The sequence below is a fragment of the Oreochromis niloticus genome, linkage group LG3 (genome assembly GCF_001858045.2).
Source record: "Oreochromis niloticus isolate F11D_XX linkage group LG3, O_niloticus_UMD_NMBU, whole genome shotgun sequence".
Taxonomy (NCBI): Eukaryota; Metazoa; Chordata; class Actinopteri; order Cichliformes; family Cichlidae; genus Oreochromis; species Oreochromis niloticus.
In genome coordinates, this window is record NC_031967.2 from 179,217 (window position 1) to 202,100 (window position 22,884).

The 22,884-nt window shown below is 45.0% G+C and overlaps 1 protein-coding gene across 3 annotated transcripts in view; it reads left to right on the plus strand.

Moving 5' to 3' along the window:
* The window catches only part of rap1gds1 (RAP1, GTP-GDP dissociation stimulator 1), a 35,344-nt gene that overhangs the window by 10,392 nt on the left and 2,068 nt on the right, over positions 1-22,884 (plus strand). Inside the window, exons 3-14 of one of the 3 annotated variants that reach the window (XM_005465282.4) lie at positions 223-345; positions 2,773-2,898; positions 6,707-6,853; positions 11,721-11,849; positions 12,743-12,868; positions 14,588-14,731; positions 15,720-15,851; positions 18,129-18,263; positions 20,075-20,200; positions 20,457-20,596; positions 22,000-22,126; positions 22,457-22,585. In XM_005465282.4, coding sequence (XP_005465339.1) covers positions 223-345; positions 2,773-2,898; positions 6,707-6,853; positions 11,721-11,849; positions 12,743-12,868; positions 14,588-14,731; positions 15,720-15,851; positions 18,129-18,263; positions 20,075-20,200; positions 20,457-20,596; positions 22,000-22,126; positions 22,457-22,585 — 1,584 coding nt within the window. The remainder of the gene's footprint in view (positions 1-222; positions 346-2,772; positions 2,899-6,706; positions 6,854-11,720; positions 11,850-12,742; positions 12,869-14,587; positions 14,732-15,719; positions 15,852-18,128; positions 18,264-20,074; positions 20,201-20,456; positions 20,597-21,999; positions 22,127-22,456; positions 22,586-22,884) is intronic. The other 2 variants (XM_005465283.4, XM_025899809.1) reach the window with 2 other exon arrangements.

Consider the following 22,884-nt stretch of genomic DNA (forward strand, 5'->3'; position numbering starts at 1 on the left):
ATTTCAATAAACACTCTTAATGTTTGCCTCTGTAAGAAACAGCACGATGTTCTTGTAAAGCCTCGCCTGATTTAATGTCAGTGCAGGTAGAGGCTAAGTGCCACAGGAAGCTACATTAACTACTATTACTTAAAAAATGAAAAAGAGGATTGAGACGAATAAAGTTGGGAGATTTTAGACGCATTCACATAATTCAACTAAACTGTGTTTTTCCTTCCTCAGGCACTGAAGCCAGCATGAAGATCCATGAGATGGGCGTCCTCCCCCTGTTCCCCACCCTGTTACACCCCCAGTCCTCCTGCACACCCAAAGTAGCCAACATTATAGCCGAGGTGGCAAAAAATGGTGAGGTTTGCTTTCCAGGTTTATTCATCCACTAACATGATGCTTTTCTACATCTCACCCAAGAGGGAGTGAGTGAGCTCCTTTGTTCCTTCCCTCATTCCTTCATTTGTTCCTTCCTTCATTTGTTCCTTCATTCGTTCGTTCCATCCTTCCTTCCTTAAGCTGCCACGCCTTAATGTACCTGTGTAGTATTGTGGTGGTTTGTAGGACTGCGCTGCATACAGACCTGATGTCATGCCTGGACTCTGCTCCTCTGTTATCGGGGTTCTTAACGCCTTATATCTGGTTGGTTAGCCAGCAGCTGCTTGTCTGCCTGGAACTTGACGTCATGCAGGAACATGTAGGAGGAGGAGCCCAGTTGTTCTAAAGCACCTTTGGTGGCGTCTTGGGGACCTCTCGCCGTATGCAGCACAAATGTTTCTTTATACCAGAGGTGGGAACTGCAGGCCTCGAGTGTCCTGCAGGTTTTAGACATGTCAGCTGATGGCTAAATGAGGAGGCCTGGTAATGAACTGATCATGTGATTCAGGTGTGTTGACCCAGGGTGAGATCTAAAACCTGCAGGACTCCGCCTCTTAGCCTGTCCCAGCTGCTCTGTTGGGCTTCTCAGCGTGTGCTCCCAGCTTGGCTCTTCTGCTCTGCTACTGTGTGTTGGATGGTCTCTGGGGCACCTTTGTACAGTGATGATGATGATGATAGGAGGTAAGCTATCACGGGTGACCAAGTCCTCATGGAGGGGCATGTTCTGCATCACCATCAGTCTTAGCTGCCTGTTTCATTCTTCGAGGAGATCATCACATGTAATAATAATAATAATAATACATTTTATTTGAGAGTGCCTTTCTTAAACCCAAGGTCACCTTACAAACAGCACAAACAACAAATACCCCCCCCCCCCCCAAAAAAAATAACAACAACAAGGAAAAATAACCACAATTTGACATAAATAAGGGAATCTATATTATAAGGCTGAAGGAAGTGAGTCCAGAGCCGAGGAGCAGAGCGACTGAAAGCTCTGTGCCCCACAGTGGAAACTGTGGTGATATGAAGCAGATCACAGAGATAAGGAGATAAGGTTATGAATGCACTTAAACGTGAACTAAGATTTTAAAGTTTATCCTGGTTTCTATGGGCAACCAGTGAAGCTGCTGAAGAATCCGGGTGATATGGTCTCTTAAGGGAGCACGAGTTATGACCCGAGCTGCAGAATTCTGAAGAAGTTGAAGTTTATGGAGGGACTTACTGGGGAGACCAAATAAGAGGGAGCTGCAATAATCGATAAGTAATAAGACTATAGACAAGGATGGCAGCAGCAGAATTAGGTTTGGAGGAAATGTAGAGCTGGGCGTCATCAGCATAACATGTAACACATACATGTAACACATACATGTAACACATACATGTATGTGTTACATGTATGTGTTACATGTATGTTACATGTATGTGCTTTGTTTGATCCTGGACTGTGGATCTGACACTCACAACCCTCCCCTTCCCTCTTCCTACTGCTCATAGACTTGACATCAGGGGCTTCTTTCTCCTCCTGTGGCTGGTGGGGTGTATGTATTGATGGCTGGATTCCTACCTGGCATCTCTGTGGATCAGTTCTGACACTCACGTGTGTGCTGTGGACAGGGGTCATGGTGCATTTGTCTGTGTTTATGTGCATTTCAGAGCCAGACTGTCTGTACAGGTTATCGTGTAAGCACAGGATCCTTGCATGGCTTCTGTTTTCCACAGTGTGAGTCGACGGGTTGGTTTAAAGACAGACACTGATCAGAACAAGAAAAGGTTAGGATGATGAATGGCTTTCTAGCATCTGCAGCTGATGATCACTCCCCACCAGCTTGCCAAGCTTGGCAGTGACCTGCTGGCATTTATCTGTCACTGCTTCTGGAAACGTCTGCAATCAGCCAAGTGACTGCTGGGCTACAGACAACTCTCTACCTGTCCAACAGTTTCACCTGTTACATAAAGCTGCATAATTGAGCCTTTAATGTAAAATGAATCATTTGCTTAGGCTGCTGCTGTAGTGTCTTATCCACACGCCAGCCCAAATGATCCCCGCTGACTGATGAGGCCTCCTTCCCACAGACAGGATACGATGACTCTGAGCTGACTGTCAGTTGTTCTTTCAGCAGTCAGTAATCTTCTTCCTCTCTTTCATTTCCCTGTCTCTAACATGCTGGTACAAAGACATCCACACACGTCTGGGAGAACAACTGATTAACAAAAAGTCTGTCTGAGATTAGAGTCTAATGAAAGGCAGATGTGAGTGTTTTCAGTCACTCGGGTGGGCTCGGTTGGTTTAAGCATGTGGAGATGAAATAAATGAACTCTGGGTTTGCTTCTAGTTGATGCTTTGAGCTTGATAATCTGACACAGTTAGATGCTGACCTGTTTTCTGATACCTGCTCTCCTTTCCAGAGTTCATGCGGAGTCCCTGTGTCGAAGCCGGCCTCATCCCTCCTTTAGTCCAGCTGCTAAGCTCCACTGATCAGGAGGTGTTGCTGCAGACTGGCCGCGCTCTGGGCAACATATGTTATGACAGCCGTAAGTAGGAGTCATCTCTCACACACTCAGTCTTTAGTATCACACAGCACACGATACAAACAGGAGTTGGACAAAGTTAAAGTATGTCATTTATTTATAGATAGATGATGTAATGTTCATATTCTGATGATACACCACTTATTGTCACTGCTGCTTATTGACCATCCTGCCTCCTGAACCCTGAATGAAGTGTTGCAGCTGTACGCTGTGTAGTTAGAAGCATTAGAGGGGAAGTGTATGAGTGCTGTACTTGTTTCTAAGTGTAATTAAGACCGGTTAATAATCTTAATAATAGTGTTACATGTAGCCTGTGTCTGAGACCTGAGGGTGGGGCCGCGGGTTTAAGGCTGATTGGGCTCTCCAAGCTTCAGGCCTTGATGATACGCTGCTGCAGACACTGCAGCTGCAGCGCTGATGGGCGGGCAGTCGCACTGCTTTGAAGGCTGCAGTGCATGTGTGGTTGGTACATCTAAACAACGACATTTAAGTCACAGCTGTCAGGTCCATGCATATTCTGTTGTGTTGCTAACAAGCTGGGTGTGTGGTGTGGGGTGGAGAAGGGGTCTCGGTGAGCCTGTACGGTTAACATAGAGAAGCAGCTGCTTGGCATCTTCAGAGAAACACACCAGCTTCCCCAAACACTGCTGTGGTGAATACCCCAACCTTCATACCCAACAGGACCGACAGAGGGCAAAGTGAGGGAAATAATCAAACCATTAAAAGAAATCTCATTTTCCTTTCAACAGTAGGGAGCATCTTTACTGTGTCTTGCACTCACTTGCAGTCATGCTAGTTGTGCTTTGCTGTGTGTGCACGTGTGTGTGTTTTGTGCAGGTGTGAGCTGATGTTAAAGGTGTAGCCGGTGTCAGTTTGTGTAGTGCTCTGCCTTCACAGACGGGGCAGAATTCAACCAATGCTAACTTTGGACGATAGAGCTGATGTGACTCTGCAGTCACTGTGAGAGGCTCTGTGGGGCTGAGCATCCATGTTGTGAACACAACCTGCTGCTTCCTTGTTAAAGTCCCTCGTAGTGTCGTTGCTGTGTGGAGCTGTTTGGCAGTTTAAAGGCACCCGCTAAAGCAGAGAAGCACAGACTGCTGTCTGCTGTCTGTGTGTTTCAACAAGGTGGGTAACAGCATGAATCATCATCGAAGCAGAGTAATCGGTGCAAAGTTTAGACGTGATTCCTAAATGTGGGAATCATCACTAAATGTCTGGGAATAAACATTCCTGTCAGGACGGCACGTTCCCAGCTGTGCCACTAGTTTGGAGCGTGTGCAGAGAGAGCTGAATGGCTGTGTGATACTTTGTTACCACAGCGCCCGCTTCATGCACACTTTACTTTTGTGCCACATTATGTTGTCCGCCATAAAAATCCAGATTTTTATGTGACATAAAAGGGTCATATTGCAGTACCGTTGCTATAGCAACACCATGCGTGTTCACATGTCCTAGCACGTATAACGAGACACGGCCCGTCATGAGAGTCGGGACCGTGTGCCAGCCTCTGATGACCGTCTCACACCAGATTATATGCATTTGTTAAATGTAGGCTCAGGTGGCAGCTGGACAAAGTCCTTATAAAGGAAAAGGCTTCAGGTGATGGAGGACTGTAGATCGTACAGCAGTACTTTAATGTCGGGTTTGTAGTATTAAGGCAGTTTGGAGTACTGCAAGGACCAACAGGAACCTGCTGCCTGACTGACCGAAATGTGCTTCAGTACTCTGAGACTGCTGGTGGTAAATGTGCCCCACGTTTGGTATACTTTTACTTTAAAAATGGATTTCCACATTTCATGAGTGTGTGTGTGTGTGTGTGTGTGTGTGTGTGTGTGTGTGAAAACAGTTGTGTTAGAGCTCATGCAATCAGCATGAAAACTTTGTAAATGTAAGATTTCACTGTTTATTCCAGTGTAATAAAAACGTATGAGGGGAAAAATGTTTATTTGGTCAGTAATTTATGAACATAAATGTGTGGATTGGATGGTCGTCCACTGAAGACCTTACTGTCCTGCGTTGATGACATCAGCATCATCCCTCGGTCTCTGCGCTCTTCAGGCATTTTGCTTTAAACTTCACAGGAGGGGACATTTGTGCCTCAGGATGGTCAGAAGAACCCAACACCTCAAACTGAACAGATGGAAGAAGATTATTGCCGGTGACATTACGTGACTCCTTCAAGTTGGAGGTTTCGGGTCACCTCATTGAGCAGATTGAGAGTGAGGTGGTTTGGTAATCTATATCCCATCTTTGTGTGTCATTCCAAACAATGGAGAGAGGGCTGACGCTCCTATCACGCACTGTTAAATCTCAGCAAAGCCTCCTCTGCGCAGCCGTACCTGCCACCATATCCAGCCCAAAAAATCAGACAGGTTTATTTTCTGATTTAAATATCGGTGCTGCAAATTTGAGTTATCTGCATATCAAGAAAGGAACTCTGTCACAAAAACGTTCCCACCTCTTCCATGGAAGTCTGTGCTCTCTTTATAAATGCCAACAATACTGGTTTTATGCCCAAACCCAGTTTAAACTGGTGTCACACAGGACTAAATCTGGAGCCTATTACCTAAAAAGGGATCTACCTCAGCAACATCCAACAATACAACACAGTAACTTGCAAAATATTCCAGAAACCAGTTCTGCGAAATGTGGAAACCACAGATTAGTTTGACTGTTTGAGCCAAAAACACAGTTGAGTACAACAGGAGACCAGTCCAGGTAACTGGGGGTTACAGGGGGTTGCTTAGAGACCAGCAGAAACCTTGGACGTGTGTCACCTACACTCGTAATTTGGGGCATTTAAGGAGTTGTTTGTTTTTTCCAGAGTGAAATCATTGTAACCAAATGATTTTTCTCTGATCTCCATCAGCTAAAATATATAAATACAGCCCACTAATGTGTGGATAAATGTCCTTTACAAAGCTGCACCTGGACCACAGGCTTTGCCATCAACAAGCCGAATCCTAGCTGGATATTTGACCGCTTGATTCCTGAGGACCATGCTTTTAAGAGTATTACACAAGGGTTCAGTATGGTTGATGTCGGGACTTTGGGAAGCCAATACTCACTCGCTTCATCATTTCCAAAACCAGTTTTGATGAGCTGCATCACAAGAACTGGACTGAAAGTCGGGGGATACTGGTTTTATCAGCATGTGTGGAGGAGAGTGGTCTACAGCCATCACACAGTGGGTGGGCTTCATTTCAGTCAGTGGTGTTGAAGACCAGCACCAGTTTGTCATAACTGATGGGAGCGCAGACAGGTCTCGTCAGATTCTGACTGGACAGTGAATGGTACGTGCACTGGTTCTTGTGTCGCACTAACAGCACAACTCTGGGATCAATATCCTGTCTCGGGATGCTTTGGCGTGCTCGCTGGACCGACGGAGATTCAAACACACATGCTTTGATTAGTAGATGACCTGCTTTCAGCTCCTTTACCATCTGCAAAGCATCTGATTAGCAGCATCTTTATTTCTGCCACACTGACCATGCAGTAAACACATAGCTTGGTTCATTAGCAGTGGCTGCTAACCAGAACAGAACAAAAACAACAGCATCTAAAGAAGACGTCACACTGAACCATAATAACGACCTGTCGACTGGGACTTCAAGCTTAACGTCACCATAATGCTTTCCTTTGTAGTTCACCTTTGACCTTTGACAGCCTCGGATTAAATGGATTTATATTTGCTCTGCTGCTCACTTAACCTTGCTTTTCCATGTCATTTCCAGGTTGTGGTTGTTTTTGCTTGACTATATTTCTTTGCTTTGTGGTTGATTTGTGTCCCGGCCTCTTTGTTTTGCAGATGAGGGCAGGAGTGCAGTTGACCTGGCAGGAGGGGCTCAGATAGTAGCTGAACACATAAAGTCCCTCTCCCAAAATACTGAGCCGGAAAATGAGAAGCTCTTGACTGTCTTTTGTGGCATGCTGATGAACTATAGCAATGATAATGGTAATGACCATCTTCCCCAAAGAAGCACTCTAACTCATCCTAACTAATGAGCGGATGTTCTGTTTTCCATACAAAGACAGTAGAACCTGACAGGTTCTTTTCTTGCCTGGTTTTAACTCTCCTGTGCTTTCTACTGTTCTTTGTTTCAACTTCACATCTAAGGTAGTGTGCTGTTATTGCTGCTGCGAGGCTAGCGGTGTGCTCCTCCACAGTCATACCTCATATTGCTCTTTGCTTTTCCCCGTGCCGCTGCCTGACTCAAGGGGCGTGTCTGTCACTGTCATTCAGCTGTAATCTTTTGTAGTTGATGTTTGTGTATCGTATGGTTAGGGTTAGCTTTATTTGGATACAGGCGTGATAGCTTCTATATGCTGACCACAGACGCTGTAAGACATGGATGTAGCTTACTGAAAAGTGAAGCTGATGCAAAAATGCCTTTTAAGGTGAATTCTTTGGAATGGCTGCCCAGGGCGTCATATATGCACCATCTGATATCGTCGTGTTGGTGTTGTTCCCACATCATCATACTAAATGTTGTTCCAGGATCAACATTGCAAGTGACCAATCAGAATGCTGTGACGTCATACTTTTGTGACGTCATACTTTTGCGACTTCGGGAAAAACCGCCGTAAAACAAACTGTACTTAAGCTGCGAGAAACCGCCTCTGTCCACCGATCAACGGACCCTGACCCTTTAATAAACGCTAAGCAGAATTGATATTGTCCTTGCAACATTGGAATTTCATAAATGCACGAATAGCTTGGCGCGCAAAAGAATAACGTCACAACAATGTGATTGGTCACCTGCAGTGTTGATCCTGGAACAACATTTTCATGATGATCTGGGAACAACACCAACACGACGATATCAGATCATCCGTCATATATCATGGTTGCTTCCAGTGACGTATACCTCTGTACCTGGGCTCAGGTCACACTGACTAAAACATGTGTGTTTGTAGGCTGCAACCGTGCATCCAGTAATTCTGTGCTTGGATGCTTAGTTTCATGCACAGCTCTGTAACGCGCTGTAACAGACCTGCAGCAGAAACGTGTTTAGAAGCAGCAGTTTGTCAACACAAACACTGATAACACAGCAGCAGCCACAGTTTAATGTAGAGCCAGACTCTGTTTGCACGCACACACACACACACACACACACACACACACACACACACACACACACAGAGTTATTGTTAGTATTAACATCTACACCTTCATACTGTCTGGTTTTCAGCTGCACTAAAACTTTGCATCCATCGTCAGAATGCTGACGGCTCGCCTCTCTTCACTGCCGTCACCTCGTACTTCTTTAAAGGCTTACAGACACTAACTCTCATTCACTGCACACTTAAACATGCACAAAAACTGAAAATGCTTAAAATGGCACATGAATACAATCAAAGTGTTTATTTCTTTTTTGATAGATGTTAAATGCAGTTACACTTTAAAACAGTACAATTTCTAACATGAAAGTTTGATTTTGAAAGACCAGTGTTGTTGTTTTTTATTATTGCTCATTAATAAGACTAAAGTATTTGTTACGTGATGCAATAATGGACAGATTACTAGAATAATCACAAGCTGCAGTCCTACTCGATATATTTTCACATATTGGTCCAGAGCTCCTGATACTGGATGATGTCTGGATCTGTTAGTTTGGAAACTGACAGAATACGTTTTACCCGTCAGCTGTGAAAGGCTGATGGGGTGTGGGCGCCGCCCCGCTGGGCGGTGTGGGCGGTGTGGGCGTCGCCTGGCTGGGCGGTGTGGGTGTCGCCCCGCTGGGCGGTGTGGGCACTCGAGTTTGTGAATGCGATTACATGATAATCAGGTGACGTAGGTCTTTATAATTCAAACCAGAAGTGAGGTCAAAGGTCATGTTTTCTAAAAATCTTGTGACTGTGAATAAGGTGATGTAGGATTTCAAACTTAATATCATATTTCATATCTATCGAAAATCTTTACAAGTTTGAGTCTTGGTGACCTCAAGGTCAGAGGTCATAGTTTCTAAATGGGATTTATAGGTGACCCTAGACAGAGGCTGAGAGGTGGCCGTGGTGCGTGTCGATGTTTTAGCAAGGTGGTTGACTTTTCAGGTGTAGCTACTGTTGAAGTAATGACCCTGTGAGTGATTACTTGTAATAGACACAAGGTTTGATTATAGCATAGTTTAATGTGCAGAGATGCAGTGGGCGCACAGTTTAAACATGATCAGTGGCGTCTAGCTCACCTTTAATGTGATCATGTTAAAGCATCTTAGTAACGTTACGTTGCATTCAGTGTTTTTTCTGTCACACCTACAGTTTTGGCAGCTGGGATGTGGGCCAGTGTTTTTCCTAGAATCGGTAGAGCTCGTTTTATTCGGTTGGTTTCTGAGAGCGATGAACCAATGAGACTGACCCAATAGTAACTGCATTAGAGGGTAAACAGAGCCACGAATGGCTGCAAGCCATCTCCTTCAAAGTGAACCACGATGACAGACTGGTTTCCAGTGTCCATACAGCTTAAGATACTCACTGACTCACTGGTTTGTACAGGGCTGTGGGTATATCAGCTCATTGGGTTTGGGGGGATTTCAGTGATGTCGTTGGGTGGCTGTCTTAAGTCAGACCACAGTCTTCATCCACTCTGTCACTGCAGGTAACTGTGCATCATCTAGTTTCATTACTCTCCTTTCTTCTACCATCATGTCCATATACTCACTGTTGTTTCCACTGTGCTGCAAGCTCTGCACCTCCCACTCTGACAGCAGCATGTTCATGTTTATTGCACTGAGCTGTCAGGTGCTGTGTGTGTGTGTGTGTGTGTGTGTGTGTGTGCGTGTGTGTGTGTGTGTGTGCGTGTGTGTGTGTGTGTGTGTGTGTGCACGTGTGTGTGTGTGTGTGTGTGTGTGTGCACGTGTGTGTGTGTGTGTGTGTGTGCGTGTGCACGTGTGTGTGTGTGTGTGTGTGCGCGTGCATGTGTGTGCGTGCGTGCATGTGTGTGTGTGTGTGTGTGTGTGTGCGTGCATGTGTGTGTGTGTGCACGTGTCTGTGTGTCTGTGTGTGTGTGTCTGTGTCTGTGTGTCTGTGTGTCTGTGTGTGTGTGTGTGTGTGTGTGTGTGTGTGTGTGTGTAGACATGTATATATGTGACCTACAGTCATAATTTTGGGTATTAAAGGATTTCTTTGAACTGTCCTTTTTCCAACAATCAGAGTATTGGGGGGGGGGGGTTGAATTGTACGGGTCATAGGTCACATTTAAAGGTGGGGAAAGTTGTGAAATACTTTTGTGGTATTTTAGTGAGGGTGTGTCTGCTTGGATCGATAGAAAGATATATCATAATGTATGTATTATTAATCTCATAGAAAATTGCTCAGTCCTCTGCATTTAACCCATCCACTCAGTGAAGCAGTGGGCAGCTACCAATCCAGCACCCGGGGGCAGTGTGTAGACACGGTACCTCAGGGTAGCCATTCAGTGGATTTGAACCCCCGACCTTCCGATCATGGGGCGACCACGCTACCTATAGCCATAGAATAGCAGAGTTGGGAGGTCCAGTGCTTCCACTCTGTGCTTTTCACAGATGAGAGCAGATTGACCGTGAACACGTGTGACAGACGTGCAGCAGTTTGAGCAGCTGTAGAGAACATTATGCTGCCTGCTGCATCGTTGAGCATGACCGGCTTGCTGGTGGGTCAGTGATGGTCTGGGTAAGCTGATCTATGGAGGAACACACAGACCTTTGAAGGCTAGGCATGTGACTAAACACATGTGCAGCCACATTACTGAGTAGCATTATGATGAAGAAGGTGGTACTCCGGAAAGTCAGCAGTGCCATGAACATGACAGGCTGCCACAAGATCCTCACTCCTGATCGGTCATGGGGTGCAACAAGACGACGGCCGTAAGCGTGCTTCAGAGCTGTGCAGAAATGCGTTCACCAAGACAAAGGGACGCTGAGGCCTGGACCTGATGGGCTGGCCAAGTCAAAGTCTGGACTTGAGTCCTATTGAAGAGATTTAGTTTGAGTCTCTGGACCAAACTATTTGGAACTCGGATCAGAATTAACACAACATGTTGTTTTCAAATGATCATTTCATTGACTGAGGCATTGCCCCATCTTGTTAAAGCATAAATTAAGTGAATTCACCACTTTCTTGTGAGTTCCTTCTAACCACAACCTGGTCTGACGTTTCACTTAATGACCTTGTAGTACCATATCACCCTATTAGAGCACTTCGCTCTCACACTGCAGGCCTACTTGTTGTTCCTAGAGTATTTAAAAGTAGAATGGGAGGCAGAGCCTTCAGTTTTCAGGCCCCTCTTCTGTGGAACCAGCTTCCAGTTTGGATTCAGGAGACAGACACTATCTCTACTTTCAAGATTAGGCTTCAAACTTTCCTTTTTGCTAAAGCATATAGTTAGGGCTGGACCAGGTGACCCTGAATCCTCCCTTAGTTATGCTGCAATAGACGTAGGCTGCCGGGGATTCCCATGATGCACTGGGTGTTTCTTCTTCAGTCACTATGTGTTTATACACCTCTCTGCATTTAATTATTAGTTATTATTAATCCCTGGCTCCACAGCCTGTCTTTGTCCCGTCTTCCTCTACTGATCCCAACTGCTGGCAGATGGCCCCGCCCCTCCCTGAGCCTGGCTCTGCCGGAGGTTTCTTCCTGTTAAAAGGGAGTTTTTCCTTCCCACTGCTCATAGGGGGTCATATGGTTGTTGGGGTTTTCTGATTTCATTGTTATTAATGGTTCTACCTTACAATAGGTGCCTTGAGGCGACTGTTGTTGTGATTTGGCGCTGTGTAAAAATCAAACTGAGCTGAATTATGCAACACACTGACAAACTTTGTGCCTTTCTCTGGTTTTTGCAGATTCCCTACAAGCCCAGCTGATCAACATGGGTGTAATTCCCACTCTGGTGAAGCTACTTGGCATCCACTCCCATAACACAGCCCTGACAGAAATGTGTCTAATTGCCTTTGGGAATTTGGCTGAGCTCGGTGAGTTTGTTCACACATGATTTAGTCTATGATAGGACCTGGTTTGGTTTGGGATCATATTAAAAATCACAGGTGCTTGATGTTTTCACTCTCAGTCAGTAGGATTCAGTAGTAGTAGTAGTACCAGTATTCAATGATACAGACGATAATTTCTCGTCACGTATACATGTGAAGCCTGAGTGAGGACTTATTAAGTTTAGTTTTTTGTAGTAATGAGACTTTTACATCATCAGTGTTATTTCTTTTTAAGAAACTTAAATAATTGCACAATACAATTTTAAGCAAATGAAAATAAAAGATTAAATATGGAAATTAAAATGTAACTTTTTCCCCATATATGTTCTTTTATGCAACACAAACAGACATTTAAACGCCCTCACATTCACACACACACAAAGTAACACAAAAGTAATAAAGACAAGATTCCCCCTTTTTTCATGAACATGCTCCGCCTCCAGTCTCCGCCTCCCTATGAAATTCATGCATAGCTTCCAGATATTCACAAAGTCCCATGAATACTAGTCGTTCCAGGCCTAGAGGATCTGCAGTTTCCTTCTTCCAGAGTCCCGAGCACCATGTTGGAGGAGCATCCATGCTCCTCCAACATGGTGCTCGTCTGGCTGGAAGTAGCCCATATTCCCAGTGCACAGACTTTAACCTTTAGGGCATTTTTACATGAAACACTTGGTAACATCTTTCCAGAATTCCTTTGTTAACTAAGCATTTAGTACAAATGTCTAATATCATTGGACGTGTGATGGAGCCTGACGGGTGTTCTCATGTATATTACAGAAGCAGTTAGCTCAGTTAGCTGCAGACAGCAGTGAATACACTCGGTCTGCTGCACTAATGTGAGGTTTCTAATGCTCGCGGTGCCCTGTTGTGTTTTTTAGAGTCCAGCAAAGAGCAGTTTGCATCCACCAATATTGCTGAGGAACTGGTGCATCTCTTCCAGAAACAGATGGAGCACGAGAAGAAGGAAATGATCTTTGAAGTTCTGGCTCCACTTGCAGAAAATGGTAACGGATTCTTTTTCTTTAACATCTTTGTTATTGGAGTTATTCTTCAGCTCTTCAGGCAGGAGCCCGTGGAGGCTGCAGGGCTTCAGATGGATATCATGTTCACCACCTACTGTATAGTAAATGATGCTGTGACTCATCAGGCTAACTGCTAACTGCACAGTCATGGCAGACAGCTCCTGTAGGTCTCAGCTGCCTGCGTTCACACACCAGTGTGCATGTGTGTTTGAGCTGTTATCACCATTCCAGGCACACCGAGTCCTCCCACACTGTCAGTCTCCAGGACAACGTCCTACTTAACTCCACTCCAGAGATGGCTCTCTCTACCTCTTTTATGCGCCGTGCTTTTCATTAGATTTGTACTTGAGACACTGCTCTGTTCTGTAATAACGAGGCAGAAACCCTGAACGTCAGCGTCCTGATGGCGCACACTTTCAGTGTAGCATCTGCTCTTACTGGGAAAACACTGGTTACTGCACACAGGCTATGCTAGGACGACATGAGTAGATGGGACGAAGCAGTTTTTGACCTTTAGCTTGAAGCATGGCTCAGTGCTCTGTGAGACAGAAGGATAGGATAATACTGGCGAGTTCACCGACGATGGTTTCATCTCATCCACACTGACCTGAGCCTGTTTCTGCCTCTATGACTGGTCTCCCTACAGGGAAACAATATTGTCAGCCATCTCTGTTTAGTTGTCTCCGGTTGCCATGGCAGCCGACTCATTGGTGCAGGTATTTTGCAGCATCACCTCTGTGTGATGATGGATGATTCTCATTGCTTTTTATCTCATTTGGGGATAATTGTTTGTTTGTTGTTAGGGATGAGTTGTTGTGTCATATTTCTCTCTTTTTTATTAGTATTACAGGTGAAACGCTGACACAAGTCTTTACAGAGTAAAGCTGGTGACAGCCTTTCTCTCTCCCATTCCTGTAGCTTTAAAATGTGATGCATGATTTAATTATCTGCACCGATGCAGCTGTGACTGTCTCAGCACTAACGATGTGATTAAACCAGTGCTAACTGTGTCCTGAGGTCATAACTACACACCTACCACCCTTCATTGTTTTAGCTCAGCATCGTATTAATTGCTGCCAGTTTGGCTCCTTCTGAAGCCACCCTGGTATCTGCTTGTCAGTAGAGCAGCTGGTAACCACTTACTCCAGTTCAGTGTCTTTCATGACATTTGCTGGGACTTCTATACTAATCCTGATGTCATGAACCCACAAACTCTGAGGGCTTTTACAAATATGAGGACAGCGTTTCAGTGTTTTAGACCTGATGCATATTTCACTGTCAGTGAAGTCGCGTTGTTAGCACTGGATCAGACACGTGCTGCTTATTAATTTAAGGGTTACACTTTTATTGGAGCATGTTTAAAAGTTTTGATGTAGCTGTGACCCTGAAGGTTACAGCAGGGTGCAAACCCCGCTGGGTGGATGGGCTGAGGAGTCGTAGGAGTTTAGACTGATACAACAAGTGTGTTTACTAAAATGTTGGACCTGTTTGAATCTCAGTGACCTCGACCTCCAGGTCAGAGGTCAGCTTTTCAAACTTTTACTATAAGTGCTTGTAGGAGGCTGAAAAGTAGTGCTGGTGGCCACCAGTACTTTTATTTCTCATGTAGGCTCCTGAAGAGCTCAGGCCAGTCGTGGAGCTGCAGCAGCTTGTTTCAGGCTTTGGTTCTCTCTGAACGTCTTTTCTGCCTCCCTGTGTCAGATGTCATAAAGCTGCAGCTGGTGGAGGCAGGCCTGGTGGAGTGTCTGCTGGACGTCGTGGCTCAGACAGTGGATGGAGAGCGGGAGGAGGACATCGCCCAGCTGAAGACTGCCTCTGACCTGATGGTTCTGCTGCTGCTCGGGGGTAGGGGGCCTCCTCCTTGTTGGTTTCAGCAAGGTTACACAAAAAGCTTAATACAACTGTTACACAGCAGCCTTCAGAAGCTGGTCTACAACAACATACACGTCTGCATGTGATAACGTCTCATATTGTGATGTCATTGTGTTTACGTTCCCTAATGCGTATAACAAGGAGACATGTCGGAGCAGCTGGAGCTGCATGTCTGCCTCAAGTACAGACTTTATAAAAAGAGGCTACGTCAGCCTCCACTAGCAAAACACAGCGCTTTGCAAAATATGCAACCAGATTGTTCTTGGTAAAAGTAGAAACGGCAAACTTGAGGCAACAACACACTGGAGTACAGCGAGGTTAGGCCGGCACGCCAGAGAAGCAGCAAGCGGCCAGTGCTGCATGCCCAAACCACACCAACGGCTGAAGTGAGGGACAGGAAGAGCAAACGCTGGGAGGAAACCACTGATCCCAGTTCAAATGGTGCAAATGGAACTACCCCAGGAAGCTTCTGATGAGTCGCATGATTCATTTAGTTTAGTCGTCATTAAACTACAGTGTTGAGCACTTATGTTATACTGTAACTGTCAGTGTCATTATCAGTGCACATCATGCAGCCTCTGCTGGCACCTGGAGGCAGTAGTTAGATTACATAATGTGTTTGTGTATCATCAAAGACGGAAACAAAACAGGACAGAAAACATGAGACATCAGGTTCTTTCTCCCACCTCACATTGTTTTTGCTGCCAGGACCAAATGCTCGAACACCACGATGTGTAAACAATATTTTATTGATACACATAGTTTCTGTGGCCATAAATGGAAAATCACATACTGTTTTTAGCAGCACTATAGACCTGAGGCTACATCTCTGTGGCTCCATGCGTCGTCCTTCCTCTCTCTGCAGTCTTCTTCACACATTAGCAACCCAACAGTAACTCGGGGCTGATAGCTGCTCTGAAATATTGCTGTCCTGTTACTCTTGTTTCCTGTCTTTGTGCAGACGAGTCCATGCAGAAGCTGTTTGAGGGAGGAAAGGGCAGCGTCTTCCAGAGGGTCCTGTCCTGGATACCATCTCACAACCATCAGCTGCAGCTGGCCGGGGCGCTGGCCATCGCTAACTTTGCTCGCAATGGTAAGCTTTGAGTCGCTCTCATGTTTGAGTGAGACTAGTCAAAATTTGGATTGTGTGAATTTGGTGAAATGTGGAGTGAAGTGACCCCACATTCTGAAAGATTGTGCCCTCCAGCACCAGCGTTTGACACTGGACGTCATCATGTTTGAGTCTAAAGAAAAAGGAGCAGCATGTTTCACTCCCTGCTGCACTGAAAATAAACATCAGTAATGAGCAATAAAGCAGAACAGAGATTTGTATTCATGTTATCAACGTTAACATGGAGCATCATTGGCCAGACTCACCTGGTAGCTAGTAACAAAACACTGAATCGTTATTGACCTGGTGATAGTTGGAGAAACAACTACACCCAAACCTTTCTCCTACACTGATTTCTGTCTTCACCTATGCAGCACATATCCATCCAGTCCCTGCTGATCGCCCCAACGTATTCAGTCACACATCAGCCCACCATGCGCCATCACTCCTTTAAGATCCATGTTTTGAGAGTTAGATTAGCAGAGAGTGGCCGTTCTCTCTGGACATGAACTCCTGACGTCACTCTTACAGGAAATGGGGGGAAATGATATCGTAGTCAAGTCATGAAACTCACAGACAGCAGCACCTACATATCAAACAGTTATCACACTGCTACACCAGTAACCCCAGTAAAGACACACAAAACAAACTGGATCAAATTTTACATAAAAAACACTAAGTGAACTTCAGTAACTGACATATAGACTTGTTGAGAACAACGATGAAGTGGGGAAATATCTGGCAAGTCAATGATAAAGTAAAAAATCAACTATCAGTTTCTCCGTGAAACTCTTTGCCTATAATTTCTCTTCATCACCCCACCCACATCATCATCATCAAATACTTGTCTTTTTATGTCCAGCTTTTAAAGACAACCTGAAACAGACAAAGTTTAAAATCATCTAGAATTACTCTGATTATCCAAAGAGCAAACATAAACCCTTAACAGAGACCTGAAGTAAAACATCATCCAGACCAGATGAACTCCCCACGGGATTTTAGAAACACTTGTGGCCAGTTTTACCACCATTGTTCCAAAAAGTAACCACAGAAATCAGAACCACCTCCAGTATACCAAGGCCATGATTCTCAGAGCTAACAGAGACCCAGCCCACAGACATACAAAAGTCCCAGCCAGCAGAACAGTGACTCAAACATTAAACCACATTGATAAGGTTCACTGGATATTTCATCACCTGATAAATAACACACTGCACTCAGAGCCACAAGAAGCAGGAACGGAGTCACATCACAAAGTTTAACGCTTCACCGGGGAACCCGACAAGGATACTTACCACCAGCATGCCAGAATAATACAACACAAAGTCAGCCTTTATGCAGATTATTATTATAATATCTGGAAGATCCACAGAACTCATTACAGGAAACTTTCAGTATAATCAGTAGCCTCCGTTCTGCCGCTGTGTGAGGATGCTCGGGATTCTGCAGCTCAGCACCCTGAACTTCCATTTAAGGGCATATTAACAGATGTTTAACCTCTGCTACTCTCTGTAGTTAAAAAGATCAGAGATGATTATAAGCCCAGCATCGACCTTCCGTTATCATCTGAATGAGTTAAATCCAGACTAGTGATTTATTCTCAGTACCCCCAATAAGCACCCTAGCAGCACCAAATTCTCCCCACTATTTCACCTCTTTCAGAATATTTTATATCCTTCAACACAGAGTTGGAGAAGAGCAGTTTCTTCAGTAGCAACAACTAAAATCTATAATCAAATCTAAGATTAATCTAACAAACCCACTACCTCCAGCTAGACTAACAGAAGAGACAATGGAAGTCATATCAAAGATATACCTGTGATCAACAATGCCACTTATCCAGTTTATAACATTTGGCAGGACTCGCCTCACCTTTCCTGTATTTATTTGTTTAGTTTTTGATTTCCCCGTAGCTGGGAGGGTAACAGCTGGATCACTGTGGGGATCCATTACACCAGTATCACAGGCTCCCTCCTTAGAGTCTGGGGTTTTCATTTAGGCTACATGCATTGGATCAGAGTCTGGGGTCTGTTGCAGCTTTAAACAGTCTAGATAAGGATCATCATGTGGTTATCACCCACATAACCACACAATGCACACTCAGTTTTTCCATTCATATCCATTCATCCACTGTCTTCTGCTTGTCCTGTTTAAAATCTGCAAATGTATACGACGGGGTATTTGGAGTGTGGGCGGAGCACTGCTTAGCCTGGTAATGTGACGATATGCACCGACCTATACTGTTACTGCTGTTTGCAGATGGCAACTGCATCCACATGGTGGACACTGGCATCGTGCAGAAGCTTCTGGAGCTGCTGGATCGGCATGTCGAGGAAGGAAACGTCACGGTTCAGCATGCAGCACTGAGCGCCCTACGGAACCTGGCTATACCCGGTGGGTCAATATATCAGTCCACTCAGACCAGAGTTACACTCCCTGATGGATGACAGTGAGATGTGGACACTGCAGTTACATAGTCGCTCTTATTCTAAGCTTTGTGGAGTTCTTCCATGGATGAAAATGGGATTACACGCACCCGTGCACGCTACACACGCACCCGTGCACGCTACACACGCACCCCTGCACGCTACACACGCACCCCTGCACGCTACACACGCACCCGTGCACGCTACACACGCTACACACGCTACACACGCTACACACGCACCCGTGCACGCTACACACGCACCCGTGCACGCTACACACGCACGCGTGCACGCTACACACGCATGCGTGCACGCTACACACGCACCCCTGCATGCTACACACGCACCCCTCCACGCTACACACGCACCCGTGCACGCTACACACGCACCCCTCCACGCTACACACGCACCCGTGCACGCTACACACGCACCCCTCCACGCTACACGCACACCCGTGCACGCTACACGCGCACCCCTGCACGCTACACATGCTCACATGTACACTGCCTTCACACGGACACGATCTTGGTATTAGTGTCTTCCCCAAGGATATTGGACCAAGTGGCCGGCATAGTACACAGGAACATCTGTGCTGAGTATGACCTGGAAGTCTTGAGGTCAAAATGGTGGAGAATGACCGAGCTAAGGTCCTGTGGGACTTCCAGATACAGGCGGACAAAATGGTGGTGGCTAACCAAGCGGATACAGTAGTGGTGGACAAGTAGTGATAGATGCAGGGATAAGAAGTGACAGCAACATCAGGAAGTACGAAGAGCTGGAGAAGATGTGGAGGTGAAGGTAACAGGTAATCGGAGGGCTCGCTGTAGTGACCCACAAGCTTGGCAAGAAGTCGTATCATGAAAAAAGTTAATTTGTTAATTTTCAACAAAATTAAGATTGTACAAGAGGTTTTATTCTATTTACCAATTATTTAGATCGTTTCCTTACAGACTGTGAGGGTATAACGTATTTTAGAAACTACTAACAAACAAACTGTAAAACAAACAACATGATACCCAACATCTAAATAATGAAAGCTTTGGATAAAAGATCTCATTAGTTATACTGAAGTAAAGAAAGTGAGCACTCGCTGTAAAAGAACCAGTCACTGGCTGCATTTTCAAACTGACCACGGAGCTGCACACGGCAACATAAGAAAAAACATTTAAATTAAGTGTTGTAAAGCTAGAAAAGTCAGTGTATCATCCACTGTTCTCCCTGCTGCGCTCAGTCTACAGCTCTTTACATCCTCAGCTCTGCTGTTCAGGCCAGGAACTAGTCTGATCCAGTGGCTCTGCTCTTTATTATTACCTCTGCACACTCTGGACTCTGGGCTGCGTCCAGCTGTGGATTTATGGCACACTTAGCTCTCCCTGTGTTTGTAATCTGCTCTGTCATGGCTCCACCTGTGACTCATCCAGCCTGCAGTAATTACTCAGCTTTTACCCAAATACTGTCTGGTAGACACTCCTTTAATAGTAGCGTATTGCTAATGTGGCTTTCAGGTATTTGCTGGTAGAGCTGGTGCTTCCGTGTGAGTCAGCCATGATGGTACTTCATGTTGAAATGGGAGCTTTGCCGAGTTCTGGAATTCTTACCAAGCTGCTGTTCAGGGTTAGGAACGCCAAGTCTCTCAGCTGTTAGCGAAAGGAGGAGCTGTGTGCCTGATTGATGTTGTGTCAGCTTTATTTATTGTCATGGTTCTGTCCATGCAGCTGTAATATTCCTTTGAGCTTTGTTGTTGTTAACAGTGTTTGTTCCCTGTTATTTCCTCTCCAGTGGTGAACAAATCCAAGATGCTGTCAGCTGGTGTGGCAGACGTGGTGTTGAAGTTCTTGCAGTCGGAGATGCCTCCAGTCCAGTTTAAACTCCTGGGAACGTTACGCATGCTCATCGATACCCAAGGTAAACGCTGGATTCTGTCTTTATCTTTTCACAGTCGTGATCATCAGATTACAGCTTTTATTGATGTTGTATCCAACGGCTGAAATCAGCCTATCACTATGATTATGATGATGACGGCTGGAGATAATTAGGAGAGATTCTTAACAGCCTTAATTTCGAGTCATTAAGACACACAAATATGAAAGCAGCTACTCAACATGGCACGTGTGCAGCATCACTGACAGCAGCCTTGCTTGCCCACTGTGTGTTGGCTCAGCTGAAGCAGCAGACCACCTGGGAACCAATGGGAAGCTGGTGGAAAGGCTCGTGGAGTGGTGTGAAGCCAAGGATCACGCAGGCGTAATGGGCGAGTCCAACAGGCTTCTGTCTGCCCTCATTCGACACAGCAAGTCCAAGGTCAGACTCCACACGCCATCAGTCGTCCTCCAACACTGTAGGTGTGTTTGTTAACTGTTCAAGTCTCCAGCTGGTCTTCAGGTTTCCACAGTGTGAGCTCAGTGCCGTGGTAATCCGGGGATCGATAAGATAGATAGATAAGGACTGAACTCTGAGAACTAACCACACCCACAAGTGCTAATTATATTGTGTAGTGAAGATCAGTTAGCTGACATTGATCAGAATATCCCAAAAAGTTCGTTCTGGATGTTTGAGCAGCTTCTTTTTAGTGTTTCTAAATATTTAAAATCCTGCATTGCTGACATGCACATTGACAAGCTGTTAGTTTGTCCCAGTGACTGTGTTACTGTGTACTTGGTGCAGAGCAGCTTACCTAAACTTGACTCCAACACAGTTAAGATATATCTCACTAATAGTGTTATATCCTTACTGGGTATGACTCAACTGAGGAAGACTCACAGCAGACGTGGCCGACTCCATGGTGTAACACCTGGAGCAGATAACCAATGAGCTGAAGGGGAAATGACATCTCACTAACCTACAAGATCTTCATTTAGCCTGGAGCTGGAACATCTTACTGTTAGTCACTGTTCAGCACTGAGACCAGCGCTCTGTTGAGCCAGGCTTACCTTTGACCTTTACAGAGGAGAATATTCAGGATCATTTCACAGATGATCAATAATAATAATTTCAGTAATACTGGTTTATATTTTGACTCTGTCCCTCTCGTCCATATTTGTGAATTAACTTTCTTAGCTGATTAGAGGCCAATCTCCAACCTTCCTTTCACATCAACCATTCTTGAAAGCCTCCTCTTTCAAATTCAGTTCAATTTTATTTTATTTGTAAAGGACCAATTCACAATAATAAGTGCTTCGAAGCACTTTATTTTGTAAGGTAAAGACCCTGAAGTAATACTGGTGAGTGAAGAAGAAACACCCAGTGCATCATGGGAATCCCCGGCAGCCTACGTCTATTGCAGCATAACTAAGGGAGGATTCAGGGTCACCTGGTCCAGCCCTAACTATATGCTTTAGCAAAAAGGAAAGTTTGAAGCCTAATCTTGAAAGTAGAGATAGTGTCTGTCTCCTGAATCCAAACTGGAAGCTGGTTGCAGAATAGTCAAAACTCAGGCCCAAAGGTAATGTGTCATTTCTTATTATTACACCTAATCTATGGACTTCTAGGGTTGGATTTTTTTGCATGTGTGGATTCGATGTCTTTTACGGACGATGTGACTATGTTTGATTTATTTGAACTGATATTTATCAGATAGAAACTGTTACATGTAAATAATTTTGATAACATCTTATTACATGTAGTTCAGTGTAAAACAGGTCACAGTCAGTGCATTTGAACCTCTGAGTGTTTTTAATTCTGCAATTTTGTTTTTCTCTCTTTAGGAAGTAGTGAGGACTGTCATCCAGGGAGGAGGAGTCAAACACTTAGTTACCATGGCAACCAGTGAGCACATGATTATGCAGAATGAAGCCCTGGTGGCTCTGGGTCTTATAGCAGCCCTGGACTTAGGTAAGCTCCAGGGAATAAATACATACTTGACTTGTTTGTGTTAATCTGCACCTGACTTTGAGCTCACCTGACGACTAATCTTTACCTAATCAGAGACACTGATGATACATGTCGTCATCATTGACACAGAAAATATTTTAGGCGTAAGGAGGCGTGGTTACGCACTGCTTTTGAATTTCACATAATGGACTCTGTAGTTTGAAGGTATTTCAGGAGACCTGTTCCACACAAGCTGCACATGTTTAGAAATGCGATGCTGAAGTTGACACTTTGTAACATTTGTGCAGCATGTACTGCAGCATGGATACATCTGAAAGGTTTGCATTTCAGTTGCAGCTGAGAAGGACTTGGTTGGAGCTGGTCTGGTGTCTGTGCTTCACAAGCTGCTGTCCGATGAGAGGAGTGCGCCGGAGATCAAGTACAACTCCATGATCCTCATCTGTGCAGTCATGGGCTCAGGTGAGACTGACGTGCTCACACTTTAACCAGTTAGTTGTTTAAACCCACTTACATGCTTCAGCTCTATGTGATGTTAAAACTATGGACTGAATGACCTCATATTAGGCAGCAACTAAATATGTTGTGCTGATGAAACTCTGGTTAGATCCAGAGTCTTGAAAGGACACCTCGGTGTTGTGGTGGATGGAGGAGGATTGAAAGCAGGAACGTCTGAGAAAAAGTCAGAGTTCTGACATCCCCACCGGTCCTCTTCGTATAATGCAGCTTTAAAAATGTCAAATAACAGCAGGATCCCTGAG